The sequence below is a fragment of the Leptonychotes weddellii genome, chromosome 12 (genome assembly GCF_054177405.1).
Source record: "Leptonychotes weddellii isolate Sample4059 chromosome 12, ASM5417740v2, whole genome shotgun sequence".
NCBI lineage: Eukaryota > Metazoa > Chordata > Mammalia > Carnivora > Phocidae > Leptonychotes > Leptonychotes weddellii.
In genome coordinates this window covers 76,710,231-76,723,902 of record NC_138380.1, presented here as the reverse complement: position 1 = coordinate 76,723,902, position 13,672 = coordinate 76,710,231, and the positions used below count along the sequence as shown (strand labels likewise).

Genomic DNA, 13,672 nt, shown 5'->3' with positions numbered 1-13,672 from the left:
GTATATACTGACAAAAACATGATCATCAGAGTGTGGCAACCCAGATTCACATCTCAATTTTTTCCCTCTCTAGAGTTCCCTCACCTCTGTGAGCCTTGCTTGTTGCATTCTCTGTAAACATGGGGATAATTATAACACTGCCTACCTACCACAGGATGTTGTTATGAATGCATGGAACCGCACACTGCCTTAAGAAGCTGTCATCTAAGTCCTTAAGAATAAGAGTAGTGGGGGTGCTTGGGGGGCTCCATAGGCATCCGACTCTTGGTTTCAGCTCAGGTCATGATCTCAGGGTCCTGGGATCAACTCACACACCTGCTTTGTGCTCAGTGGGGAGTCTGCTTGAGGATTTCTCTCCCTCTCCCTCTGCTCCTCCCTCGCATGTGTGTGCTCTTTCAAATAAATAAATAAATCTTAAAAAAAAAAAAAAAAAGGAGGAGGAGGACAGCGATACTTCAGAGAAGGGCAGGCAAGGATGACGGTGTGCTGAGGCTACTCTGTGTTGGCTGCTGACAGGTGGCCACACTCTGCAGTATCTCCATGGCTCCCAGCCCCTCTTCTAACCAGCCAGTCCTCTGTCTATACCCATTCCTGGGCTTGTTTATTTCACTGACCCTGAAATGTTTATGGGACTCGCTCCTCTAAATCCACATTGCTGGCTTTGGGATTCTGCCTTCATTCTTCCTCTCTAGTCTGACTCTTTTCCGACCCCAGGCCCTGTCCGTACCCCACCATCTGTGCCCTGCCATCATGCCACTGGTGGCCCAGAGCTCCAGCCACACACTTTCTAGTCATTTTCCAGCCAGGCATCTTGATTTGAGGCTTTCAATCAGAGATACATATTTAATAAATGCATTTTCCATTTCTATGTTCTTCACTTAACTTTAAAATTAAAATCTTCAGAGAAGGATTATTTTGATGCCAACTATTTAAATATTAAAGGAAATAATTTTTAATATCAGTAATATATTATGCTCTTACACCAACTGTCAAGAAAAAGGCAACCTAACAGAAAAATAGACAAGGATATAACTAAGCAATTTTCAGAAAAACAAATTCACACAGCCAGTGATATTAACAGAAATACCAATGAAAATAATAATGTTATCAACTTAACACTCATCAAATTGGATTTTTTTTTTTTAAACGGCAAATGCATCTATGACTGGTATGGATAGAGGGAAAGGGTATTCTTACACATTGCTTGTACAACTGTGAATTGTTACAAGGTTTTTTGGAAAGCAAGCTAGCAAAATCTGTTGAAATATATTAAATGCTATACCTGTCAACCCAATTATCCATCCCTGAGGATTTAGCCTAAAGAAATATGTGTACCAAAAATGTAAAGCTATTTAAAAAAATTTTTTTTGAAATAATTTGTAACACAAAAAAGATGAAAAAAAAAAAAAAGTGGCAATCCAGTGAGTGTCCACCCATGGGAGAATGATTGAAATTGTGTACATCCATACCAGGGACTATTATGTACTTCGAAAAAGAATGAATTGACCTATTCTGGTTGACTTGTAGGTAATGCCACAAAGTTGAATGAGGAAGGAGTGAATAATAAACCCCTGGGTGTGTCAGGGGTGGGGATAGAAAATACATAGGTTCAGAGAAGTGCATGAAAGGAGACATAATAGGTTATAGACAAAAATTAGAGGTGAAAAGGCAAGGAGAAGTGGAATATAAGCAATAAAAAAAAAAGAAAAAAAACTGAACTATATGAATCCCCATATGATCCCATTCTATGTATGTCTAAAAATTAGGGGGAAAAGTTCTATCTCTATTTAAAAACCTATAGGGATATCCCTGATATATTAAGTAAAAAGCAAAAACAAAAATGGCCAATTAATAATCATATTATGATTCTATTTTGGTAAAAATGACTGAATCTGCGCATGCGCACCTAACCACGTGTACGTGTGTATGAGCAAGGTAAAGGTGTGGAAAGAGTTCCACAAGGCTGTCATGAGTTATCTCATGAGACTGAGATTGGAGAGTGAGGTCAAGATAAAGGAGATAATTAACTCCTTCATACGTCTAGTATTATTTCACATGTTACAACAGCAAGCCTATAATTTGTAAGACATCAAATAAAGAAAGTGGTCTGTGTCTATAACATAACTATCCTTAACAGTCTCGAAATGTCACTGTGGGGAAAAAACTCCGAAACAAAAGAGATTTCAAATATTTACCACTCTATTGCCATCTTCTTGGGTGACCTGGATATGAATTTTCTCAATATCTTTAAAAAAAGAAACAACAGAAAGACAGTTTAACCTTTACGAAAATCATGAGCACTTTTTTACACCTAACAGTGGTGAATCTTTATTTATAAAAGCAATACAGATTAATCAATTAGCTGGAAAGATAGTATTATCACACACAGAAGTTTCATGATCTAAGTGCAAAACAAAACCCACCTTTCTCCAGACTCCCTCCACAGTCTACTGCTAATCCAGCATTTACTTTGCCCTTCAATATCAACAATACATGAAGCATTTAGCCCTTCTACTCCCCTGGGTTCCCTCAAATGTTGGCCTTCCCTGCACCATCTTCCCTGCACCAAATAGTCTTATTTGGAGCTAACAGGGGTTCATTGGGCAGAGTTCATCCAAGCACTTCTTGTATGGTCCCATTCTCTCAGTAAGCAATCTAGATTTGGCCATACTTAACCTTCTGCCAGTTTTAGTTACAAAAATGTGAGATAGATAATTGGTCATGAGCATAGACACTGAACACAAACCTAACCCTTTCAGGCCTGTCCTTCCCATTATAAATCAGCAGTCCCATTTTGTAACATGAAAGACGGCTTACTAGATAAGATCTGCCAATGGATTTTGAACTTTCTCTGCCACCCTTCCCACCCAAAAGTGTAAACTTCATTAAGGGATGTCCCATTCTTATTTGTCTCTACCTGAATTTGACCAAGTATGTGTCTTCAAATTCTACCATCAAATTCTTCTGGCTTCTAATACCTTCCCCTTTTTTGATCTGAGGTGACAGACACCTTAAAGAAAGATGAACTAAAGAAGGCAAAAATGGCCTCCACAACTGTCCTACACTCTACCATGTGACAAAAGTGGAAATCCATGTATGTAGGAGCCCATCATTCCCAGGATGGGGACACAGAGCAGGGCCTAAGGGAACAAGTGGGGGCAGAATGAAAAGCCCTTCCACAGGAGTGCTAGACGTTAAGTGGACATCAAAGGTCAGTTGGACCTTTAGCACTGGTGAGTGGACATCTAGAAGATTCAGTCAAGTCCCATACTTCACTAAGAGATGAACCCTTCATGAAGTTCATATATACCACCTAAAAGATACACTTACATTTCTCTTCTGAAATCAGTAACAGATGGTTCTCTGCAAGAGGGTGACTTTCCACATGGGGGTAGAGAAACTGTAAAAAGGAAATTAATCAAAATCATAAGCAACTACCTTGCTTACACAAATATTTCAAAAGTTTCTGATCACTGTACTACCACATACCACGGAAGATACTGGGAACCATAGAATAGTTTAGGCAAATCACATATACACACATTACAGACAGAAGCAAAGAGGAAAAAGAAACACTTTCAGGGGCTCAGTTTCCCAGGGGGAAGTTGATGGCAGGTCCAACATAATTCATTTCCACAGTAAGGCTAAAGTAGAAGCTATTTCTAGAGATGGTGCTTTCTATTTTAGAATATGTGATTCTGAAGCCAATCAGAAACAATATAAACAACAGCTATATAAAAGTTCTTCTCCACATGCACCAAAAAAGTGATCAATACACCTGTTGTGCAACTAAACCTCGTATTTAATTTGACAACCAAGTAAACATATGCTCTACTACAGCTTCCAAAGTCCCACATCGAAGAGACAAAGCACAACGTAATGCGGGACTTTCCAAGAAAGAACAATGAGTCACAGTGTGGCATGCGGTGGAGGATTTATAAGCCTCGAATAATAGAACGACTGCCACTGGGAAGAAAAGGCTTGATCCACCCCACTCCTCCTTCTCTGTGCTCTCCCATATGTGCCAGCCCACAGGACAAAGCAGCCAGCCAGCAACACAGGCCTGATGCTATGAGCTGTGATAAGGGGTCATGGGGTGACTCCCGTGACTTAATTCTTTCATCATCAAAAGGGTAATTATAATTCAGCAGTTAAGTTTTGTAACGTGAAAGCTTACTAGAAAGGATCCACCAGTGAATTTTGGTTTTTCCCTCCAAACTTCAAAGCATGACAAAAGAACATAACCCTTTTATGTCCCTACTTTATAGTCAGCAGCCTCTCTAAAGACTAGGAAAAATTTTGACGAAATATATTACCTGGTGTCCTAACTTTTCATACTGACAAAATGGAAATAGAACTGGTAAATTTTTCAAAAATTGTCTGTTGTCAAGTTTCCTTCTTAGAATCGAAAAACAAAACATTAACTATACACCATTTCTTCACAGCAAAAACTTCAAAATTATAAAAGATAACAATGCAGAATTCAGTTATGAAAATAATGAAGAACTTATTATGTCCTGATTTGTGAAACTGTGCACATCAAACAGGAAACTGTGTGTACTGGGGTCGAGGAGAAGCAAAGCTGAGTGACACCATATGGATAATGGAAGAGCAAATGCTCAGTGCCTCATAATAAGAAGAAATTCCTACAAAAGACGATTCAACCTCCCTTGGGACTACAGAGGTACCAAAGCATGCTTGCTTAGGACTGTGACCTGGAGGAAGGTGCTGACATTCTACACTTTTGCCTGGTCTTTGTGTGGCAATGAGTAAGAACATGATTTTAAAAGTTCCATTTAGGTAGTGGTGGTTTTCCTTTCTATGATGAGGCAGCCCTAGAGCAGAGCCTGGAAGACTATAGAAAGAGAGGCTTCAAACACAGCTCTACAAAAGCAAAAAATATGCAAGGTTTTGTTTTGTTTTGATTTTGCAGTGTCAGTAGAAATCTATATAGATTACATCATAGTAGGGGAATATTTATCTTCACAAATATGGAGCTAGGCTCTGATGATTAATATTCATAGTTGGAAGATATGCACTATAGGTGGATATCTGGAACTATTTGGAAGATGCAGGTCATGCTGGTAGGCAATTCTCAAAAGGGACCGGATTGGGATCCAAACCCCACCCACTACTGTCCTGCTGAAGTTCCTCTGTGAAGGCGGTCGAGGCTGCACGTACAGACTTGGGGAAATGTACTACCGGAGATCACCATGAATGTTTTGGTAAGAAAAGGCAGACAGATTGCAGGGCAAGACCAAACTCAGTGGACAGCGAATGGCATTTCTGTAAAGGGGAGAGGGTGGGGGAAAGGGAGGTGAGGGTTTGCCCTGGATGGAGGTTTGTGAGATTCTTCCCTCCCCAGAAGAAAAAGCATGAGGAGCAGGGAGCAGGGCTAGGAACAGAGATGGGTCCACAAGACAAGGACAGGTATTACTTCACGTGGGCGGGGACTTTCCCTTTGGCCTATGGAAACAGTCATGCATCATGTACTATTAATTTTTTAAAAAATTGAGATAAAATTTGCGTAACAGAAAAATCACCTTTTTAACTATTTTAAAATATACAATTCAGTAGTTGTTAAAATATTCGCCATGCTGTGCAACCATGTACTTATAAAAACCCTTGCCCTTCCTGTGCTCTAATTCTCTTTAGCTGCCCCAATCCTTCAATAACTTCTCCATTGCCGGACACAGCCCTGGATGGAGATGCTAAGGAAGCCAAAAGAACAGGACAGAAAAGGGAAGTATGGTCTGTCCCAAAGTCACCCCAGTACTGAGGACAGTGTAAACACAGCAGCTTCCCGGGGGAGGGGGAATGCGGCCTAGGAGCTCCGCTTGCCAAGGAGGAGAAGCAGATTGTTCAGGTTACGCAAGGAAGTCATGCTCCAGCACTGCATAGTCTACGGATCGCCACAAACACCACGCCCGGAATACTGAAGGGAAATGCAAGGATCTGTATCAACCAGTTAGTACATAACTTTGTTTCAAGTGGGTTCCTATTTAAAGACATCTCGGGGCGCCTGGGTGGCTCAGTTGTTAAGCGTCTGCCGTCAGCTCAGGTCATGAGCCCAGAGTCCTGGGATCGAGCCCCGAGTCAGGTTCCCTGTTCAACGGGAAGCCTGCTTCTCCCTCTCCCAGTCCCCCTGCTTGTGTTCCCTCTCTCGCTGTGTCTCTCTCTGTCAAATAAATAAATAAAATCTTTAAAAAAAAAAAAAGACTCCTTATTTAATATACATTGTCGATCCCTTAGCACTGAACTCATGGTCAACAGCACCGTAATCTCATGCCTGAATGCAGTTTATCTAACCCACATATTTTCTCTATAAACCACAGCGCGGCCTTCTTGTGCTCAGGGACTCTAGACAGCACTTGAGCGCTCTGTGTGGGGAACATTTGAAATAGTGAAATCACCAAAGAAAAGCCCCCAAATGTGAAGATCATGGCACTCAAGAGATCGTGAAAACGACATCCATTTACAGCGTGAGAGGTGAACCAAGAGAGCAGTGCCACCTTGTTCAGCCTCAGCTAGGTGACAAATTTTTCACCACTGCGCACATGCCTGCAGATGACTGACTATAAAAGCACTGTGAGTATTGACTTTGGTGTTACAAATAGATTTTGGTGAGGAGTACAGTTCACAAGTTCAGAGCGTGCAAGTAATGAAGACGGACTATGTCTGGCCCACCCACACCGGACGCACGGTGCCTCTGTATCCTTTCATGGAGTTGATAAAGTCCGGGATTAAGCCATTTATTTCTATTGACTCTGTCAACTATAGGAGTACATTAAATAAACCATTTTTTAAACTTACCTTAAATGTGTGTTGAGAGTCAGTATCATGTAAAAACATGACATGACTATCAGACAAACCATGATATAATAGAGACAGAGAAGCTAGGTTGAGTTTTGATTTCCATGTTTGCAAAGGACGAGTGGATAATTCCAGCCATACCCATCTACGAGATTGCTCTGAGGATTAAATGTGATAATAGCTGTGAAAACACTTTGTAAGCACCATTGCCTCCAGGTTTCACGCCTTTTGATTAGTGAGATGAATGATAACGTGCTTACCTGCACCCAAATATAGCTATCCACGGCTTTTAGAACCTTCACGTTGTTAACAGGGTGGATTTCAACCAACAAAGTTAAACACTTTGATCCTACAAAGGAAAGGAGGCTTTTAGTAATGAAGACCAAAATGTCTTTTGTTATCTTCTCCCCTTAGGTTTGAATTTTGAAAATGTAAATACGTTACCTATTGTATTAGCTCTTCCAACAAGAAAAGTAATTTTCTTTTTTTATTTTACTTTATTTTATTTATTTATTTGACAGAGAGAGACACAGTGAGAGAGGGAACACAAGCACGGGGAGTGGGGGAAGGAGAAGCAGGCTTCCCACTGAGCGGGGAGCCCCATGCTGGGCTCGATCCCAGGATCCCGGGATCATGACCTGAGCTGAAGGCAGACGCTTAACGACTGAGCCACCCAGGTGCCCCAGGAAAAGTAATTTTCTTAAAATTTACTTTGACAGTTCTTAAAGCCCACAACAGATAAAGAAAACCTCATGAAGGAGAAATCAATATACATGGAGTGAGGACCAAGTGCCTGCCCATTCCTCAGCACAGCCTCACAGTCCCTCTGGACTTCTAAGTCTAAGCAAACACAACTCAATTCACTATCACTCCCAATTCTGCAGCACAAGGACCAATATCATTGGTGGGTGAAAATATAAAGATATTTCTGATACATGACCATGACAGCACCTCTGAAGAGGACAGGGGCCTGGCTTCCCTCTGGGATGGTGGTGGAGCTGCGTTGATAAAGACCCACTTAATTCCTCAGTGTCACGTTACAGCAAATGTCATAAAAGATAGCAATGAGGAGGAAGTCCTTGGACACAGGCTAGCACGGGATCACCACAGATATCCAGATTTAGACCAAGAGTTCCCCTCCCCCAAGATGAAACCTCACATACGGAGTTGCCTTAGAGCTGAGTTCTTACAAAGACTAATACTCTCAGGTGCTTTCTCAATGACTTTATTTTGAATAATAATGTACAATTTCAGGACTGCACAGCAGCCTGGAATTGAGTCAATGCCGATTTTCACTATCTAAGAAACTAACCTGACAGCAAATAAAGGCAAATGATGTGGTCTTAAAATTGCAAGCATTGGACATCTCTGTGAACATGCCTTTTAAAGATTACTGAAAAAGCATGACAGTGAGTTACTATGTGGGATCCCAAATATACAAGGACAGAACAAATGAAAATCAAATATTGTTTGGTCAAGGGTACTTGGAACTTAGGATAAAAATCAAAGTGACAGGATCATATGCCAATTCAAAAGGGCTATACTTCTAATAACTGGGACAGAGGTAAAGGTGAGGAGCTTTGGGAATCTGCTTGATAACTAAAAAAAAAAAAAAAGTCTCTAGGAATAAGAAAGACATTGGTGTCAGAGTGCCTGGGTGACTCGGAGGGTTGAGTATCTGACTCTTGATTTCAGGTTAGGTCATGGTCTCAGGGTCGTGAGATTGAGCCCCGCATCAGGCTCCATACTCAGTGGGGAGTCTGCTTGAGATTCTTTCCCCCTCCCTCTCCCTCCTCCTCCCTTCCTCTCCCCACTCACATGTGCTAGTTCTCTCTCTCTCTAATAAATAAATAAAATCTTTTTTTTAAAAGAAAGACACTGGTGTCAAAGATATTTGAGAAGAAAAATAGAAATACTTCGTGAAACGTGAGAATGAGAAAAAAAGGATTTTCCTTTTATATTATTTTACATTAAGTGTATAAATAAATAATTAAAGTTACTATATTAAGTAGTACAAGCTGACATTTGACTATTTTATGTCTTGACCTAAAAGTTTATATATCCCAAGTTGGGAAAAAAAAAAACCAAAAACTTTTTATGGGACGGGCAGGGGAATCTTCTCCTTAAAGGAGTAAAGAATCACCTCATAGTTAAGACTTTGATATTTGATAACCAGCTTTCAGTTAAATTCACTTGACTTTAAAATGGGAGGATTTTTGGGTGCCTGGGTGGCTCAGTCATTGGGCGTCTGCCTTCAGCTCAGGTCATGGTCTCGGGGTCCTGGGATCGAGCCCCGCATCGGGCTCTCTGCTTGGCGGGAAGCCTGCTTCTCCCTATCCCACTTCCCCTCTCTGTCAAATAAACAAAATCTTTAAATAAATAAATAAATAAAATGGGAGGATTTTCAAGGACAGAAGCCATCCTCCTACACTAATTTTTCCTTTTTTTGGGACAGCCCAGGCACCTGACTAATATAATAAGCATAATGATAAGAGTAATCATGTAAACAGGAATTTCTCTCAGTAACATACCATGTGCTTTCATGGTGTAATTCGATGAACTCTGGATTAGGATTCTAGAGACATCGGTTCTAGTTTACACTCTGCTGCTAACCTAATAGACACTTTTCAGAAAGGACAAAGCATTCCTAGGCTTCAGTGCCTTGTTATTTTTTTTTCAGTGCCTTGTTATTAAAAAAAAAAAACTAGAGAATCAGATCACTTCTACAATCGCTTTCAGTCATGAAATCCCGTGATTCCATGAAGTGCTTAAAGTTGTCTTAAGAAGTTTGAGAATCCAGGGGCGCCTGGGTGGCTCAGTCCGTTAAGCGTCTGCCTTCGGCTCAGGTCATGGTCTGGGGGTCCTGGGATCGAGCCCCGTGTCGGGCTCCCTGCTTGGTGGAGAGCCTGCCTCTCCCTCTCCCTCTGCCCGCTGCTCCCCCTGCTTGTGCTCTCTCTCTCTCTCAAGTCTTAAAAAAAAAAAAAGAAGTTCGAGAATCCAGATGTCAGTGGAGCCTGGGAGGGCATCACCACAGGATACGCCACATCTTGTAGATATCACAGAAAGCAGAGACAGCAGGAGCAAAAGTGACAACTTGGACGGATCTTGAGGGCATTGTGCTAAGTGAAATCAGAGAAAGACAAATACCATATCATCATCTCTCTTACGGATAGATTCCTGGAAAGAGGAATAAAAACCCCATGCTCATAGATGCAGAGAACAAATTGGCAGTTACAAGAGGTGGGGGGTGGGGAAAGGGAGAAACAAGTGAACTGGTTTTTTGGGGTTTTTTTGGTTTTTTTAGTTTATATAAATTGAACAAGAATTTTTTTTAAAAAAAGCATAAGGACAGGCATGGCATGGGGAAAGTAGAGAGTCTACAAAAGAATCTAGTCTGATGCAGGTGAAGACACATGTTGTGAATGATGACAAGGTTGGAAGAGTCTAGCAGGGTCTGGTTCTGAAGCAGCTCTCGTTACTGGAGCTCTTGAAACAATCCACAGCTCCATGGAGCCTCGGCAGCACTTAACTACACTAGTGCAGGGGGCCTTGGGAGTCTCAGCGGCCAACACATGTGGCCATCCCCATAGCTGCCCAGGGGGAGGCGCTGTGCTTGAGGCAACTGCAACTCCATGGGGGAGGGTGAAGGGGGCAGTTAGGTCCTTTTCTTCTTCCCTTTTTCTTTTCTTTTTTTTTTTTTTTTTAAGTAAGCTCTATGCCCAACATGGGGCTTGAACTCACAACCCTGAGATCAGAAGCTGCATGTTCTACAGAGTGAGCCAGCCAGACAACTTCTCTTTTACTATGTCCTAAACAAAACATTAATCTGCCATGGCCACAGCCAAGAAGAGAAGCACTATGGATAAAAACTGTGTTGCAAAGTATGTGGACCAAAGAACCTTATCTTGTTCATATGAAAGATGTTACAGTTTGTCTCACTTGCAACGGAAAAATCTCATTATAAAGCAACAGAGTGTTAAACAATACCTCCAGGCAAACTACATTTTATAATTGAATGGCTTATTAGGTCATTCATGGGCAGATAAAATAAGGTTTTCCAAAATATTTGTTCAAAGGATAAAAGAGCATAATAGAGTCTACGGTTCTTTCTGGTCCCATCATTTCTGAAATCTTAACTGAACAAAGGCCTTGTAGGGTCTCCATGATCTGTCTGCACTTCAGCCCTGTTTTCCTCTGGCCTCCGTTCCTACCCCTCTGCCCCTTTTCCTTCGGCCTCATTGACCTCCTCACTGTCCTTATCAGCAAGTTCACCAAGTACACTCTGGCCCCAGGACCTTTGTGCTGGCTGTTGTCACCGTCAGAAATGTGCCTTCCCCACAGCCACGCACTTGCTCCCTCCCTTCTTTCAGATCTCTGTTTAAACACTCCCCTAATAGTGCTTCCTAGGATCATCCCTCAAATAAACTAATTGCGCTCAAATGCTTGCTTCAGACTCAGCTTAGGGGGAAAGCCCAAACTAAGACAAGAGGGCTGTGGTGTGAGGGAGTAGGGAGTGTGAAACAGGAAGAATACACCAGTAAGCGGGACCTTATCAAATTCACGACTACCTTGGAACTTTGAGCGGCATGGAGGACACATCAGAGTTATCCGCTTCAGGGATGGAAAGGGGAGTATTTATTCTTCAGCTCTTTGGCCCCTCATTGGTCATGGCTTGTCCTAACGGGGATCCTTTCCAGCCACACTTCCGGGTGGCACACATGTAGGCGGTAAATATTTTCCCAAGGGCTCTGGGCAAAAAGCAAGAAGCAGGGCCGAGCAGCTGAGCTAGGGCACGGTCTGTCAAATTATGTCTGTGCAGAGCTGGTTCTTACCATAGCTGCTGGACTAAAAGGTTAACTGACAAGACATAAAGTATTAGGAAGCCAATACGATACACCTAACAATGTTCATTCTAATATGTTTAAAGATGTGATCCGATAATCTCACTGGAGGTGCATCAAGCTTTAAAGACTGAGTAAGCAGATCTGAATAGGACTTTTTTTTTTTTAAGGTTTATTTATCCTAGAAAGAGAGAGAGAGGAGAAGGGCAGAGGACGAGGGAGAGCAGCTCACGCAGACTTCCCGCTGAGGGTGGAGCCCGTCGGGAGGCTTGATCTCATGACTCCTAGATCACAACCCGAGCCAAAACCAAGAGTCAGACACTTAACTGACTGAGCCATCCAGATGGCCCCTGAATAGGATTTAATTTAATAAACCTTACAATAAAGTTCATCTGAAAGTACATTTTATCTTTTTTTAAAGATTTTATTATTTGAGAGAGAGAGAGCATGAGCCGGGGGTGGGGAGTGGGGGGCAGAAGGGCATTGGGAGAGGGAGAAGCAGGCTTCCCTCGGAGCAGGGAGCCTGATGCGGGGCTGGATCCCAGGACCCTGGATCATGACCTGAGCCAAAGGCAGACGCTTACCCTACTGAGCCACCCAGGTGCCCCTGAAAGTACATTTTATAATGTACATAATTGCCACTGTTCTGCATGACAATCAGGCATAGATGGTAAACATCATGTAAAGAATATAGGTTCTATTGGGTTTATCAGCAAAATAAGAAATTCCTGAGGCTAAAATGAATTAGGGCCAAAAAGTCCTGAGTAGAATTTCTTAAAAATATTTGAGCCAACATTTAAAAATTAAAATTTTACACAAAGGTTCATATTTCTCTTGGTAAACTGAAAAGCTGGTCCCACTGGGCTTACTGCCCTCCTTTGAAGATGGGACCATGCCCCATGGTGCACCCACACCCACCACTAGTCTCTATAGCTCACCATGAGGGCAACTGCTACACCTTTCTTGTATAACATTTTATCCCCAGCACCATGCAGAGTGCCTGACCCATTGCAGGCACTTATTTGTTGAGTTCTGGACATATGGATGATGTGGAATGTTAAAAAGAAGGAGGGAGCATCACATAGATAATAAACTATAAAGTGGGCCCTGGCAAATGAGAAATTTTATTTAGAATTGGCGGACTATTCACAGTTCACCCGATGTAAGAAAAAAAAGATATTCTTGGAAGGAATATCAGCCCCTTCCCAGCGTTTTTTACACGAGCTTCTAGTCATAGGGTTCTAGTATGTCCTTGGTGTTTATTTGTCTGCAGGTGCTAAATGCCTTTTTAATACTTCTACTATTCACTGTCACATTATATTCCGTACTTTCTTGCTTACTTGAAAAAAAATAATTTAAAAAACGTTTTCATGGGGTGCCTGGGTGGCTCAGTTGGTTAAGCGACTGCCTTCAGCTCAGGTCATGATCTCAGGGTCCTGGAATCGAGCCCCGCATCGGGCTCCCTGCTCGGCAGGAAGCCTGCTTCTCCCTCTGACCCTCCCCCTGCTTGTGTTCCCTCTCTCGTTGTCTCTCTCTCTCTGTCAATTAAATAAATAAATAAAATCTTTAAAAAAAACCCAACACTTTTTCATGCTTGACAGGACCTTTGCCTTTTCATTCTGAGATAATTTGTAAAGATGTTTGAAATTTGACTTAGTAGTGAATAAATCTTCATCTTTCAATAGGCACTAAAAAAATATAATGTCATACCTGGTTGAAGCTCATTCTTTCTTCTTTCCTTAGTGAAATGAACTAAACTTGCAGCTAATGGAAAGAGAAAAAAAAAATAATCCATTAGCAGATGATCCATGCAGTGGCTGGTTGAAGTTTACCACTTTATACCTGAAATAAGTGAGGGCTCAAAGGATCTGTCAGTGGATGATTAAGGTAACTCAGAAAGCATTCTTTTTTTGTAAGTAGACTCCACAGAATTTTTATTTCAAAATTAATCTCCCAAGAGCATCTTTTCCCAGAAAACCCTTTTTGTAGAATAGTCAAATATTGCAAAAGTCCAAACT

The 13,672-nt window shown here is 41.7% G+C and overlaps 1 protein-coding gene across 10 annotated transcripts in view; it reads right to left on the bottom strand.

Moving 5' to 3' along the window:
- Nucleotides 1–13,672, bottom strand: part of GSAP (gamma-secretase activating protein) — a 178,692-nt gene that overhangs the window by 55,487 nt on the left and 109,533 nt on the right. For all 10 annotated transcript variants that reach the window (XR_014139384.1, XR_014139383.1, XM_081800647.1 and 7 more), the window contains 4 exons: nucleotides 13,365–13,418; nucleotides 7,074–7,162; nucleotides 3,331–3,400; nucleotides 2,196–2,245 (listed from right to left, as the gene is read on the bottom strand). Coding sequence is in view for 8 of the 10 variants with exons in the window: in XM_081800647.1 (XP_081656773.1) it covers nucleotides 2,196–2,245; nucleotides 3,331–3,400; nucleotides 7,074–7,162; nucleotides 13,365–13,418 (263 nt within the window). In the remaining 2 variants the exon portion in view is untranslated. The remainder of the gene's footprint in view (nucleotides 1–2,195; nucleotides 2,246–3,330; nucleotides 3,401–7,073; nucleotides 7,163–13,364; nucleotides 13,419–13,672) is intronic.